The sequence below is a fragment of the Chiloscyllium plagiosum genome, chromosome 47 (genome assembly GCF_004010195.1).
Source record: "Chiloscyllium plagiosum isolate BGI_BamShark_2017 chromosome 47, ASM401019v2, whole genome shotgun sequence".
Taxonomy (NCBI): Eukaryota; Metazoa; Chordata; class Chondrichthyes; order Orectolobiformes; family Hemiscylliidae; genus Chiloscyllium; species Chiloscyllium plagiosum.
Genome location: NC_057756.1, coordinates 1,241,497 through 1,255,773, shown reverse-complemented (window position 1 = coordinate 1,255,773; position 14,277 = coordinate 1,241,497). Strand labels below are relative to the sequence as shown.

At 44.6% G+C, this 14,277-nt stretch overlaps 1 protein-coding gene across 1 annotated transcript in view; it reads left to right on the top strand.

The window, feature by feature from the left end:
* The first annotated feature begins 446 nt into the window (after nt 1–446).
* LOC122544159 overlaps nt 447–14,277 on the top strand; it is a 28,532-nt gene continuing 14,701 nt past the window's right edge. The window contains exon 1 of the mRNA XM_043683190.1: nt 447–834. Coding sequence (XP_043539125.1) covers nt 604–834 — 231 coding nt within the window. The 5' untranslated portion in view covers nt 447–603. The remainder of the gene's footprint in view (nt 835–14,277) is intronic.

The following is a 14,277-nucleotide window of genomic DNA, read 5'->3' as shown; positions in this document are numbered from 1 at the left end:
CGCCCCCTCCCGTCCTCGGGATCTTCGGGGCCGGGAATGGTGCTGTGGGATCTACCCCCTGCAATCTCCTCCCGTCCTACTGCCTGTAACCCGCTCCCGCCCTCGGGATTCTCGGTGTGACGCTGCCAGCAACCGGATCCCAGCGGGAATGGATCTGAGGATCCAACGCCGTGAGCACCGGTTAACAGGATGCCAGGTGAGGGAAACTGACAAGATCCCGCCGCGCCGGGAGCTGGTCAATTTCGGGGGTGGCGCGGCGCGGAGCGGGCGCGAGCGGCCGCCCGGAACGGGCCGCCTTCTCATTGGCTGCTCCCCTCGGTGGAAGGACGGCCTCCCTTTGTGTGTGACTGGCCCACGCGCGGCGGCCCACACCCTCCGAGCGAAGCAGCCAATCGGAAGCGGCGCTGCTGGCGCGGCGTCCCTTACGCCGGTCGCTGCGCTACAGGGCGGGAGTTCCGGGCCGAGCAATATCCGGCGCACCCAGCGCTGGTTTAAAGCGCACGCTTGCAACAACAAACCGCACCAACAAAAGGGTGCGGTGCCGCCGCGGAGACTTGGTCTCCTTGCGGGGCGGAGGCCGGGCGCCGAAGCGAGCTGGAGGCCATGGTGGAACCCCGCGCTCCCAGGTTCAGCGATGCCGCCCTGAAGGTCTTGGTGGAGCAGGTGAGAGCCCACAAGGAGGTCCTCTTCCCTTCGGATGGCAGGAAGATGCCCAGGCAGACCCTGCGCCAGGCCTGGAGGGAGGTGGCACTCTATGTCAATCTCAAGAGCATCACTCCCAGGACCTGGTTGCAGTGCCGCAAGAAGTTCAATGACCTCACCCGCACCGCCAGGGTGAGTACGCAAATTGCGCCCAGGATCACTTGCACTCGATTTTAACTCAAGGCGGCGATAACGGAATTCATTCATTTGTGAAATAAAAGAAGACAGCGCTTATAAAAGGCGGCATGCCGGATTTGCACTTCATATTAAAACTCCCTTTCATTCGATCCTCCGGCAACACGCTCAGCGTTACTTCTCTCTTCCCTTCTTCAACATTATCTACGCTCTAGTTTCCCCCCCTCCCCGCGCCCAACAAATGAGTTGCTTTCCGTCCCGAACACGGGCAGCACCGCATTCTCCGAACCTGAAGAAATGTTTGAGTTTCCCCATGGATTTATTGATGCCCTTTCATTTTTCTTTCCTTTCCTTGAAGTGGGAGCACTTTTTCCCCCACTATATAGTTCCTAAATGAATTCATGGGATGTGGGATCCTTGGCTGAACCAGCATTTGTTTCTGGTCCCCAGTTGACCTTTGTAATGGTGGTAAAAACGATGACTGCAGATGCTGGAAACCAGATTCTGCATTAGTGGTGCTGGAAGAGCACAGCAGTTCAGGCAGCATCCAAGTAGCTTCGCAGTCTATGATGTAGGTAAACCCACCATGTCATTAGTGAGGAAGTTCCAGGATTTTGACCCAGTCACAATCAATCAGCAATATATCTCTAAGTCAGGTTGGTGAATATCTTGAATAGCAGAAGGTTCTTCAGCCAGAGACTGGTGAATCTATGGAATTCACTGCCACAGAAGGGTGTGGAGGCCAGGTTGTTGAGTGTCATTAAGATGAGACAGCTTCTTGATTGTGAACGGGGATCAAGGGTGATGAAGAGAAAGTGAGAGCATGGGGATGAGAAACTTATCGGCCATTATTGAATGGCAGAGCAGACTTGATAGACTGAATGGCCTGATTTCTGTTCCTGTGTCTTAGCAGGGAACTTGAAAGTGGTGGGTGTCCCAAGTATCTATTGCCCTCATCCTTCAAGGTGGTGGAGGAAATGCGGTTTGGGAAGTGCTTTTGGAGGAGCCTTGGATGTTATTGCAGAGAATCTCATTGATCATGCACACTGCTGCAGTCAGTGAGGGTGAAAATGGACGCTGAATGTGGTGGAAATGAAGCAGACTACTTTGTAAAAATCCTTTAATATTTCAAACCACTTAGCTGACCTTAATTGTCCCCGCATCCACCATATCTTTATTATAAGCTCACTTGTTAGCCTTTCTGTTTCAAGGCAGAGATCGTAGAATTGCAGAATTATATATCCTTTACACTCTTTGTGCCCTCTTGTACTATGTACCCTTTCTATAATCTGGAAACAAGATTTATGCATCGAGCTTCAAGTCTAACCAGAAATCAATATCCACTTACTATCAGTTCTCTAGTTTTCAATCTTTATTCTTTTGGTTTTGACTTGTAAGTTTGGATGAGACAATTGACAATGATAAGGAATTGGCTAATGAACAGCGAGTAGGTATAAGTGGCCCTTTTTCAGAATGATGACTGCAGATACATAGGACAGTGAAGAAGGCATTTGGTATGCTTTCCTTTATTGGTCAGAGCATTGAGTATAGGGGTTGAGAGGTCTTGTTGCAAATATACAGGATGTTGGATAGGCCACTTTTGAAATATTGCAAGCAATTCTGGTCTCTTTCCATTCGGAAGGATGTTGTGAAATTTGAAATGTCGTCCTATTTTCCCCGCTCAGTCAAAGCAAAGTGCTCAGAGACACTGTATAGTTTTGCTTCCTTCGTCTTTATTCTGGGCCCTCATGGTTTTCTCTTGAACAGCAGTTCCTTAAAGAATTATAGTCATTTTACAGGGCGGAGCATCCAGATAAGGCAACATACATATTAATTGGGTGACTGTTACAATCAGCAAGCATTAACAGTAAAGATTGAGCCATCTGCTGTTACACAATGAATGTTCTTAACCTTAACTGGCTTCACATATGAATACTTTTCACCTTGTTAAGCTGACCTTGCACACTGAATGCTTCCAATATTGTTAAATGGTTCTACATACTGAATGTGTTTCCACCTTGTTAACCCATTACCCTTGTCTCCAGAACCCCATTGTTAACTGTAAGTTATCTGATCTGAGTCATGCTCAGCTGAATCTCATGTTTAACAAAACTCAAACTCAACTCTTTCCCTACCTGCTTATAGCCTATGCAAATGTTCAGAAAAGATTTACAAGGATGTTGCCAGGGTTGGAAGATTTGAGCTGTAGAGAGAGACTGAATAGGCTGGGGCTGTTTGCTCTGGAGCCTTGGAGGCTGAGGGGTGACCTTATAAAGGTTTACAAAATCATGAGCATCCATAGGATAAATAGACAAAGTATTTTCCCTTGCATGGGTGAGTTCATAGGTTTAGGGTGAGAGGGGGAAGACATAAAAGGGTCCTAAGGGGCAACGTTTTTGCACTGAGAATGGTGCATGCCTAGAATGAGCTGCCAAAGGAAGTGGTGGAGGCTGATACAATTAGTGTCTAAAAGGGATCTGGTTGGGTATATGAATAGGAAAGGTCTCAAGGGATATGAGCCAGGTGCTGGCAAATGGGACTAGATTAGGTTAGGATAACTGGTCAGCGTGGGTGAGTCGGACCGAAGATTTGCCGACATCACAAAAACAGGTGGAAAGCAGGTTGTGAGAGGAATGCAAACAATTTAGAGTCTCTATTGCATTCTCAGCTACCCCCCCCCCCCCCCCCCCAAACCCACCTTCTGGCCCACAGGCCTCATTCCTGGGGAAGGGCTTATGCCTGAAACATCGATTCTCCTGCTCCTTGGATGCTGCCTGACCTGCTGTGCTTTTCCAGCACCATGCTCTCGCATCTGATCTGTAGCTTTTGCAGTCCTCACTTTCTCCCAATTTACAGAATATCATTGATTGTCTTTATAGTCTGAGTTAATTTTAAGACTGGAGTCAGCAGGAATCTCTTCTCTGAGGGTTGTATCTTTGGGACTCTTTACCATAGAAAGTTGAAGGGATGGAATTTTTAACCATATTCAGGGCTGAGATAGATTCTTGATCAGTAGGGGGAAAGAGCAGGGAAGTTGATTGGAGGAGTCTCAGATCAGCCATTATACAATGAAAAGGCAGAGCAGGCTCATGAAGCCAAACAGCGTTCTGTTGTTCCTATTTCTTATGCTCTTATGGATACAGACAGTGGATGTGTTCTCAAAATGGTGAGACCTGTAATGGGGTCATAACTTGTCTGTATGTTTAGAATTGGTTCGCTAGGAAAAGAAAAGTAGCTAGCCTAATTAAGAGTGCTGACAATGCAGGTGGCAGTAGCCAGTTGCAAAGGGATATTAATAAACTGTACAAAACTGGAGCAGATGGAGCTAGTATGAGGGCTGCCTTTGACACTACAACTGTTACCACTCCCTCCACCTTGTGTTTGATGACACCTTTTAATGTTGAACTTTCCTTGTCGTTTATTACTCCCATATGTTGGTCTTCTGTTCCACTTCCACCCATGCTTTCACACTTCTAGCTGTCTCTTCAGTGTTGAAGATTCAAACATGAACTCCTTTCCTCTGTTTGCAGATGCTTGCAGATCTGCGGAGGATCCCCAGTTTCTTTTAGAGCTATTCATAGAATCCTTATTGTGGAAACAGGCCATTCGCCCCAACACGTCCACACTAACTCTCTGAAGAATAACCCATCCAGATCCATTCTCCTAACATATTACTTTACATTTCCCTTGACTAATGCATCTAACCTACACATCTCTGAACACTATGGGCAATTTAGCATGATTTGTTCACGTACCCTTGCATACCTTTGGATTGTGGGAGGAAACCAGAGCACCTGGAGAAAACCCATGCAGACCAGGGTAAAAGTGTGCAAACTCCACAGTTGCCCAAGGCTGAAATCGAACTCTGATTGCTGGCGCTGTGAGGCAGCAGTGCTAACAACTGTGCCGTGTTGTATCTGCAGTATTATGTTTTCAAGTATGTGAGGATATCCTTCCACCAAGATAGATCAATCAGTAAGTATTTGAAAAATGTACGATGTGTGACAGAGCAGAAAGGTCAACAAGCCCAAGTTAATAAACTGATAAAAATCATCATTTTTAAAAAAAGATACATGGTATTTTCTCTTTGTCATGAGAGCTTCAGTCCAAAGGTGTGAAAATTTATGTTAGAGCTGAAATCTCTTATGAGGTCCCATCTGGAGTAACTGTGTTCGGTTTTGGGTACTACACCTCAGGAAGGGTGTATTGTGCCTGGAATTAACAGCACCAATTTAGTAAAATGATGTTAAAGGATTGAAACAATCATCACTCATTCCATAGTAGGGGTCATATTCTCAAAGGGAAAAAGTGTAACTAAGGTGATAAATGTGAGTCAAGAGTTAGATACAGCAGACGTTATGGTGGATAAATATTTAATGATTTGGATGAGGGAATCAAATATAACATTTCCAAGTTTGCACATGATGCAAAGCAAGGTGGAAAGGTGAACTGTGAGGATACTGCTTCAGTGTGATTTGGGTCAAGTTGAGTGAGTGGGCAAATGCATGATAGATAAAGTACATGGTGGATAAATGTGAAGTTATCCACTTTTATAGCAAAACCAGACAGCAGATTATTTATTAATAACAAATAAATTTGAGAAAAAGGGAACTGCAAAGAGACCTGGGTGTCTTTGAATGCCAGTGTGCAGTGCAGCAGGCAATGAAAAGTCAAATAGTACGTTGGCCTTAATAGCGAGAGGATTCAAGTACAGTAGCAGGGATTTCTTGCTGCAATTGTGCAGGGGCCTTGCTGAAACGACAACTGGAATATTTTGTGCAGTTTTGGGCCTCTTTTTTCTGAGGAAGAAAACTTTAGTGATGGAAGGATTGCAACAAAAATTACAAGACTGATTCCTAGTATGATCGAACTGATATATGAAAGAGACTGCATCAGTTAGGATTACATTCACTTGAGTTCAGAAGAACGAGGGGGATCTCACAGAAACCTATCAATTTCTAACAACAGGACTAGGGAGAATAAATGCAGGAAGGATGCTGCCGATGACCAGGGAGCCCAGAACACTGCCTCTAAGGACTACTGAGATTTACAAAGCTACCTAACTACCATTTTATTCATGGCAATTAGGAAGAGGCAATAAATTGTGATTTAGCCAGTGATGGTCACATCCCAAGAAACATTCGTGACCTTCAACCTTAACTGAACTTTGTTGACAATTTCAGAACTGCCACTGCTTGTTTTTATTTTTGGTCAAAGTGCTGGAGAAAGTCAACAGGTCTGACACTATCTGTGGAGAAAGCAAAAGAGAAGGTGGAGCAGATTTGTGGACTTCCTGTTTGAATTCGCGATCCACCATCCAGGAATAAAAGGAGTAAGGCATTTAACCCTTGACACATTCTGGCATGCTGATGTGTGTCCTAAAATCATGTACCCTCTTTCATTCCTTACACTGTTTCTTGAAGATGTAAACTTTCAAAGATGCTTATTTGTTCATGGAATGTGGAACGTTGTTGGCTAGGTCAGCATTAATTGTTGATGTGTAGATTAGAGTGGTCCTGGAAAAACACAGCAGGTCAGGCAGCATCCGAGGAGCAGGCAAATCGACGTTTTGGGCAAAAGCCCTTCATACTATGCCCTGGACAATCTGTGGGTGCGATGCCTTCTTGAACCATTGCAGTCGTTGGAATAGCGACACCCACAGTGTTGTCAGGGGGAGAGCCCCAGGAATTTGACCCAGTAGTCCTGAAGGAATAGCAATATATTTACAAGACGGGATGTAGAGGGTGGTGTTCTCGTGTTGGTTATCTTTGTCCTTCTTGGCGGAAATGGTTGTGGGTTTGGTCAACGCTGCCAGAGGAGCTGCAACTGAGTATTGGTGGTGAGTGTGAATATGATAGGGTGCAAATCTAAAGGACTATCATGTCCAGAAATTCATCAATCTCCACTCTTTGAATCTAACAGTTGATTTTTCCACAAAGGGTCACTGTTATTCAGTGTCCCAGATTGGACCATCTTTTGTGTGCAGAAGCAATTCTGGTCTCCCTGAAATAGGAAGGATATTGTGAAACTTGAAAGGGTTCATAAAGATTTTACAAGGGTGTTGGGAGGTTTGAGCTGGAGGGAGAAACTGAATAGGCTGGGGCTGTTTTCCCTGGAGCCTCGGAGGCTGAGGGGACCTTTTATAGAGATTTTTTAAATCATGAGCTGCATGGATAGGGTAAAGAGACAAGGTCTTTTCCTCAGAGTGGGGGAATCTAGCATTGGAGGGCATATGTTTAGGGTGAGAGTGGAAAGATTTAAAAGGGTCCTAAGGGGTAACCTTTTCACAGAAACGGTGGTGCGTGTATGGAATGATCTGCCAGAGGAAGTTGTGGAAGCTGGTACAATGACAACATTTAAAGCGCATCTAGATGGGAACATAAGCAAGAAGGATTTAGAGGGATATGGGCCAAATGCTGGCAGATATGATTATATATTAATTTAGGATATCTGGTCAGCATGGATGAACTGGACTGAAGGGTCTGTTTCTGTGCTGCACCTCTGTATGGCTGTAAGAGTTAATTTCACTTCAGAAACGTGTTGCTTAATTTTTCTATTGTACACCTCAACCATCAGAGAGAGTTTGAGGCGATCAATGGTATGGGCAGGATCCCTCCCAAGAAACAGTAGTAATCAGAGCAATCTTTGCCTTGCCTTCCCATTAGACCAAAAGGAAGAGGAACAGGAGTAGACCACTCAGCCTCTAGAGCCTGCGTGGAGGTGGGGATAATGGTGATTGGTCGGAGAGGAGGGTGGACTCCTCCATGACATTCTTGTCAAGTCCATGCCTCCTCACCAACCCACCCACCCCTCCTGGCACCTTCGTCTGTCACCGCAGGAATTGCAAAACCTGCACCCACACCTCACCTCTCACCTCCGTCCAAGGCCCCAATGGAGCCTTCCACATCAGAGTTTAATCTGCACTTCCACACTATCATTTACTGCAACCGCAACTCCCAATGGAGTTGTCTCTACTTTGGAGACAGGACACCTACTTGCAGAGCGCTTCAGGAAACATCTCGGGGATACCTGCACCCACCAACCACACTGATCCGTGGCCAAACACTTCAATTCCCCCTCCCACTCCGCCAAGGACGTGCAGGTCCTGGGCCACCTCCATCGCCACACCCTAACCACCTGACGCCTGGAGGAAGAAAGCCTCATCTTCCGCCTTGGGACTCTCCAATCACACAGCATCAATGTGGACTTCACCAGTTTCTTCATTTTTTTTTTTTCCCCTTCCAACCCAGCAACCTGTCCTACCTATCCACTCCACCCTCCTTTCTGACCTATCACCTTTAAGCTCACTTCCATCTACCCATTGTACTCTCAGCTACCTTCCCCACCCTGCTTCCCATTTATCTCTCCACTCCCTCAGCTCACAAGCCTCATTCCTTTTGAAGGGCTCTTGCCTGAAACGTCGATTCTCCTGCACCTTAGATGCTGCCTGACCTGTGTTTTTGCAGCACTGCACTTCCTCGTTCCTGCAATGTCTGCTCAGTCCTCTTGCTTTTTCTGGTGGGCAGCCATTCCCTTTCAGCTAGTAGAGTCTTAGCCTGCAGTGTGACCACCTTTAGCCATACTGTCAACAATACTCTCAGCTTTTTGCAGGTGCTCCACACACTCCTCAGTGCTGCTGCAGCTCTGGGCTTCAAGGAGCAGCAACTGGAGACATTCTCCGGGAAATATGCCCAGCTTTCTACCTAGAACAGAAAGAGCAAACCACAGCTCTGAGTTGATCTGATGTGGGGTAACCCCTTCTTTGGGTTAAACTATTAAAAGGTCTCTTAAAATCAAATAACATCAGTTGCTTTAGGACTTTTCTTCTGTTGACCTTGTTAAAACAGAATAAACCTGTACAAACTATCAACCACAAAATACAGACTTTATGAATTACAAGTGTTAATCACTTGCTTCTGTTCTTGCTCAATCAGCAGCTTCCACTTATGCTGTATCACCTTTTTATATCCTGACATCCCTGCAGGTGTTCAGGTTCTGGATTGAGTCACTGTAATGCTGGGCTGCTCCTCTGAATGTCTTCCTGCTGCTCTGCTCTGTTCAGCTGCTCCTTGCCAAGTTCCCGCTGTCTCTGATCTCCAGTTCTCTGTACTATCCGAGATCCATAAAGTCACTAATTTCTGTTCTGGACAAGACCAGACCCCCAACCCTGCCAAAGTATGTTATGGAGATGGCCTAGACTCTAACATTTTTAGAAAGCTAAGCGTAAGGCGCTGTATTCCAACTGTGATTTGATTGGTCCACTACTAAGCTTTCATCAAAACAGATTTTATTTGATTTTCATGCTGTAGAAATAGTGCAGGATAGATGGGCTACAGATTCATTGCATTGTCATCCCGTTTCCTGCCCCCTCTTCTCCCCCCCCCCCCCCCCCCAGTCGAAGCTAAACACTTAGAGACACAGTGTAGTTTTACCTCCTTCATCTTTATTCTGGGCCCTGGAGGGAGAGAGAACAATCGTCCACGTGCACAGAGACATGGGTTCACGTCCTTCTCTGGAACAGAAGTTTCCCAATGAAATATAGTTATTTTTACAGGAAGGAGTATCCAGATAAGGCAACATGCATATTGGTTGGGTGACCATTACAATCAGCGACTGTCAATAGTAAAGATGAAGCCATCTGCTATTACACAATGAATAACTGGCTTCACACAATGAATACTTTTCACCTTGTTAAACTGACCTCACATACTGAATGCTACCTCATCTTGTTAAATGGCTCTACATAATGACTGCTTTTCCACCTTGTTAACCCATTACCCTTGCCTCCAGCACCCCATTGTTAACTGAGTTCTTACCTGATTTGAGTCATGCTCAGCTGAACCTCTGGTTTCACAAAATTCAAAACTTAACTCTTGCTGTGCCCGCTTATACCCTATATACCCTATATACATTCTCACCATAGGTCGGCGCAACATCGAGGGCCGAAGGGCCTGTACTGTTCTGTAATGTTCTATGTTGTATAATAGTTAAAACAAACAGAATTGGCATACTTTAACAAGATAATGTATTATTAAACCACTAATCATCAACATTGGCAGCATCCCATATACACACTCTTGGCAAAGGCAATTCAGCAACACTGTTATTAGTCTCACATATGATTTCTCTCCCATCCAGGAGAAAAAAAACCTCAAAAATAATATGCCCTTTTTGATTTTTTTTTCAAGAGGAAGTAGCAGAGAATTGAAAACCTTTCTCCAGCAGCCAGCAAAAGCTTCCAACTTACTCAAAGCAAAATCAAAGTTCTTTTGGGTCTATGTGAGACTGATCCCACCTGCTCATGACCTTCTTTTTGTCCTACCTCAGAAAAACACAACCAGGAAGAACTCAAAGCTGTTTACCAACTGCTTGTTTGAAGGAGATGTTTGGGTATTACTGTGACAGCACCCCTCTACAAGAGAAGCAGTACAGAACGCATCTCTTTCAAGTCGTAGTATCATATTCTCCTTCATGCCTCAAATTCTCCAAGACCTTATTTTATATCAGAGTGTAGAAGTACTCACCACTGAGGAAAAAGGAGAGACTGATCATTTCCTGTCTCACCTATCTGCACTTACATTCTACTGCCACAAGGCAGCACTACAGAAGGTTTCACTTTATGGTCCCGAATTCAAAGGTTTCTGAAACTCGGGTCTTTTTCCCTAGTTTTTCCCTGGAGGATGTTGAGGGGTGACTTTATTACAGGCTTATAAAGTCAGGAGAGGTATGAATGAGGTGAATGGCAGGTGTCTTTTCCCTCGGGTTAGGTTATTTCAAGACTGGGGGGCATAGTTTTAAGGTGCAAGGAGAAATATTTTAAAAAGACGTTCAGAGACCACTTATTTTACAGTGGAATGAACTTCCAGAGAAAGTGGTGGAAATGGCTACAGTTACAACGTTTAAAAAGCAGTTCGATAAGTACAAGGATATGAAATGTTTGGAGCGATTATGGGTCAAATGCAGGAAGGTGGAACCAGTTTAGTTAGTGATTCTGGTTGGTATAGACTGGTTCGAGCGAAAGGTCTGGTTCCATCTGCATGACTCTATAACTGTATTAAACTGGTTGATAAATTAACCAGCTTTGGCTGATTATCTGTAAATTCCTGTCTTAAAGCTGAAATTAAACTGCACCCAGTCAGAAGAGCAACTTTTTTTTTTGATAATAATTGGGTTTCTTGTTTTTTCGCCTTGGGCAGCAATTGTCTTGAGTAAATCAAGTCCATCTTCCCTCTTCCTAAATGGTCTGCCTCTTATTTCTGGGACTGGGACTCTTTTTTTGAGATTCTCTCCCACCACTCACCTGAGCTACAGCCAGGGCAACAACTTTGCTGCATCTGCACTAATCAGGTCTGTAAGAAATTTGAATGCCTCAACAAGACCATCTCTCAATTTTTGGAACTCCAGAGAATACAGGGCCAGCCATCTCAACCTATCCTCAGTAGGCAATCCTTCCAGCACAGAGATCAGTCTTTTGAGGATTTCTTCATTCTCTCCAGATCATACAGTTTGGAAACAGGCCCTTCATTGCCAGCAAGTGCACACTGACCCACCCAGACCCTATTACTTTACATTTACCCCTGACTAATGCACCTAGCGTGCACATCCCTGAACACTATAGGCAAATTATCATGGCCAATTCACCTAACCTGCATATCTTTGGATTGTCCAGGATATCTTGACAAGGAGACAAAAATCATAAACTATCCTCGAGCTGCAGTCTCACTAAAGCTCTATACAATTGCAGCAAGACTATGGTACTCCTTCAGTCAAGCCCACTTGCAAAAATGGCCACTATAAATGCCGGAGGAAACATCACAGAAGCGCTTCACAGAGGCTCCCAAGCACTGAGGATGTCACCTAGACAGGGGACAAAACGTTTGCAACAAAAATTTCCAGCTCGGCGAACAGAACCACAACAGTGAGTAGCTTGCATTCCTCATTCATGACATAGCATTTCCAAAGTGCCTTTCAGCTTGTGAATTATTTTTCACTTGACCTGGAGGCAAAAAATAATAGCAAACCTGTGCAGAGCCAGTTCCTGCAAGCAACAATAAAATGAATGATCTGTTAAAAGTATAGTAGTAGTGCAACATTTTGTTGCACAAAGTCTTGACGGTGGGCCGCAAACAACTGTCTCACAGCGTCGGGGACCCGGATTCAATTCCAGCCTCTGGCCACTGTCTGTGTAGCGTTTTCACATTTTCCCCATGTCTCTAGGTGCTCCAGTTTTCCCCCTCAATCCAGTGATGTGCAGGTTAGGTGAATTGGCCATGCTAAATTGCCCATTGTGTTCAGGGATGTCTGGGTTTAGTCAGGGGTAAATGAAGAGTAATAGGGTAAGGGAATGGGATGGATGGGTTATCAGAGGGTCAGTGTGCAATTGTTGGGCCAAATGGCCTGTTTCCACACTAGGGATTTTATGAATACTGTCCAAACTCATTACCTCTAAACAAACCTTAAGTTAGTGCATCATTTACTTCAAGTGGTTATGAAGACATTTGGTACTCGCCTTTTATTAGCTGAGGCTTGGAGTTTAAGAGCAGGGAGTCGATTCTGAAACTGCACAAAAGGTTGGATAGGCCACAGCTAGAGTATTACATGTAATTCTGGAATCCACATTATAGGAGGAACGTGGTTGCACTGGAGAAGATAATGATGAGATTTACTAGGATGCTGCCTGAGCTGGAGGGTTTCATTTATGAAGAGAGATTGTTTTAATTGGAGCAGAGGAGACAGAGGCGGATATGCCTGAGATGTGTAAAATTATGAAAGGCATAGATGGAGTAGTAGATGGGAAGAACCCTTTCCCATGGTGGAGGGATCAGTAAATGGAACAGGCACGTTGGGCTGAAAAGCTTTTTTCTGTGCTGTAGATCTCTGATTGTAACCAGTGCACCTCATTCAAAGATTATATTAGTTGTATGAAAAGGTGAAGAATAGACGTGTAAGAATGATGCTGGTGTTGAGAGGATGTGAAACAGTTAGATAAATTTTGGCTAAGTTCTCCAGAATACATCAGTTTAGGTTCGGATTGTTGGACGTGTTGAAGACCCCAATTAAATGCATTGAAAGATAATTTCCCACAGTTCCTGGATCACGATGCAGGCCAAGTCGACCGTGAAGAAGGATATCTAAGACCATAAGACATAGGAGCAGAAATTAGACCATTAAGGTATTGAGTCTGCTCTGCCATTCAACCACGGCTGATCAGTTTGTCACCTCCATTCTCCTGCTTTCTCCCCATTATCCTTGATAGTCAAAAACCTATCTCTCTGCCTCAAATATACTCAATGATCTGGCCTCTACAGCCTTCTGTGGCAATGAATTCCACAGATTCACCACTCTCTGGCTGAAGGTTTTCCTTATTTTCATTCTAAAAGGTCTTCCCTTTCCTCTAAGGCTATGCCCTCAGATTCTAGTTTCTCCTACTAATGGAAACATCTTTTCAACATCCACTCTGTCCAGGCCATTCAATATTCTGTATGTTTCAATTGGATACCTCCAGGACCATTCTTCTGAATGTCTTCTGAACACGCTCCAGGGCCAGTACATCCTTCCTGAGATATGGGACCCAAAACTGCACACAACTCCAAATGTGCAAAGAGCTCTTGATCAGTTGGGTCAATGGGCTGAAGAACGGCAGATGGAGTTTAATTTGGATGAATGTGAAGTATTGCATTTTGGTAAAACAAACAAGGGCAGGACTTATTTAGTTAAAAGTAGGATCTTGGGTAGTGTGGTAGAACAGAGTTACCTAAGGGTTCAAGTACATAATTCTTTGAATTTTGTATCAGATTTAGACAGGATGGTTTAGAAGGTGTTTAGTGCACTTGCCTTCATTGTTCTAACCTTTTTGAGTGAGATTTGGAACATCATGTTAAGATTGTACAGGAAGTTGGAGAAGCTTTGTCTGGAGTACCGTGTGCGGTTCTGGTTGCCCAGTTATTGGAGGGTTATTATTAAGCTGGAGAGGGTTCAGAAAAAAAAAAATCAGGATTTTGCTGGGAATGGAGGGTTCGAGTTAACAGGAGAAGCTGGGATTTCTTTAATTGGAGTGTCGGACATTGAGGGGTGACCTTTTATAGAGGTTTATAAAACCATAAAGGGGTATAGATGAGGTGAGCGACATGTGCTTTTCCTTCAGGTTGAGGATTTGAAGAATAGTGGGCATGTTTTCAAAATGAGGAGAGAGATTTAAAAGACACGAGGGACACTAGTGTGGTTTGTATGTGGAATGAACTTCCAGACGAAGTGGTGGCTGTGGAAAAAACATACAAGATGGCTAGATCAGTCGTGGTCTTAACGAGTGGCGGAGTAGGCTCGGCGGGCCAAATGGCCTACTCCTGCTTCTACTACTATGAATCTAATAGCTCATATCCTCTAATCGGGGCAGCATCCTGGTAAACCACTTATGCACCCTCTCCACATCTTTCCCGTGAT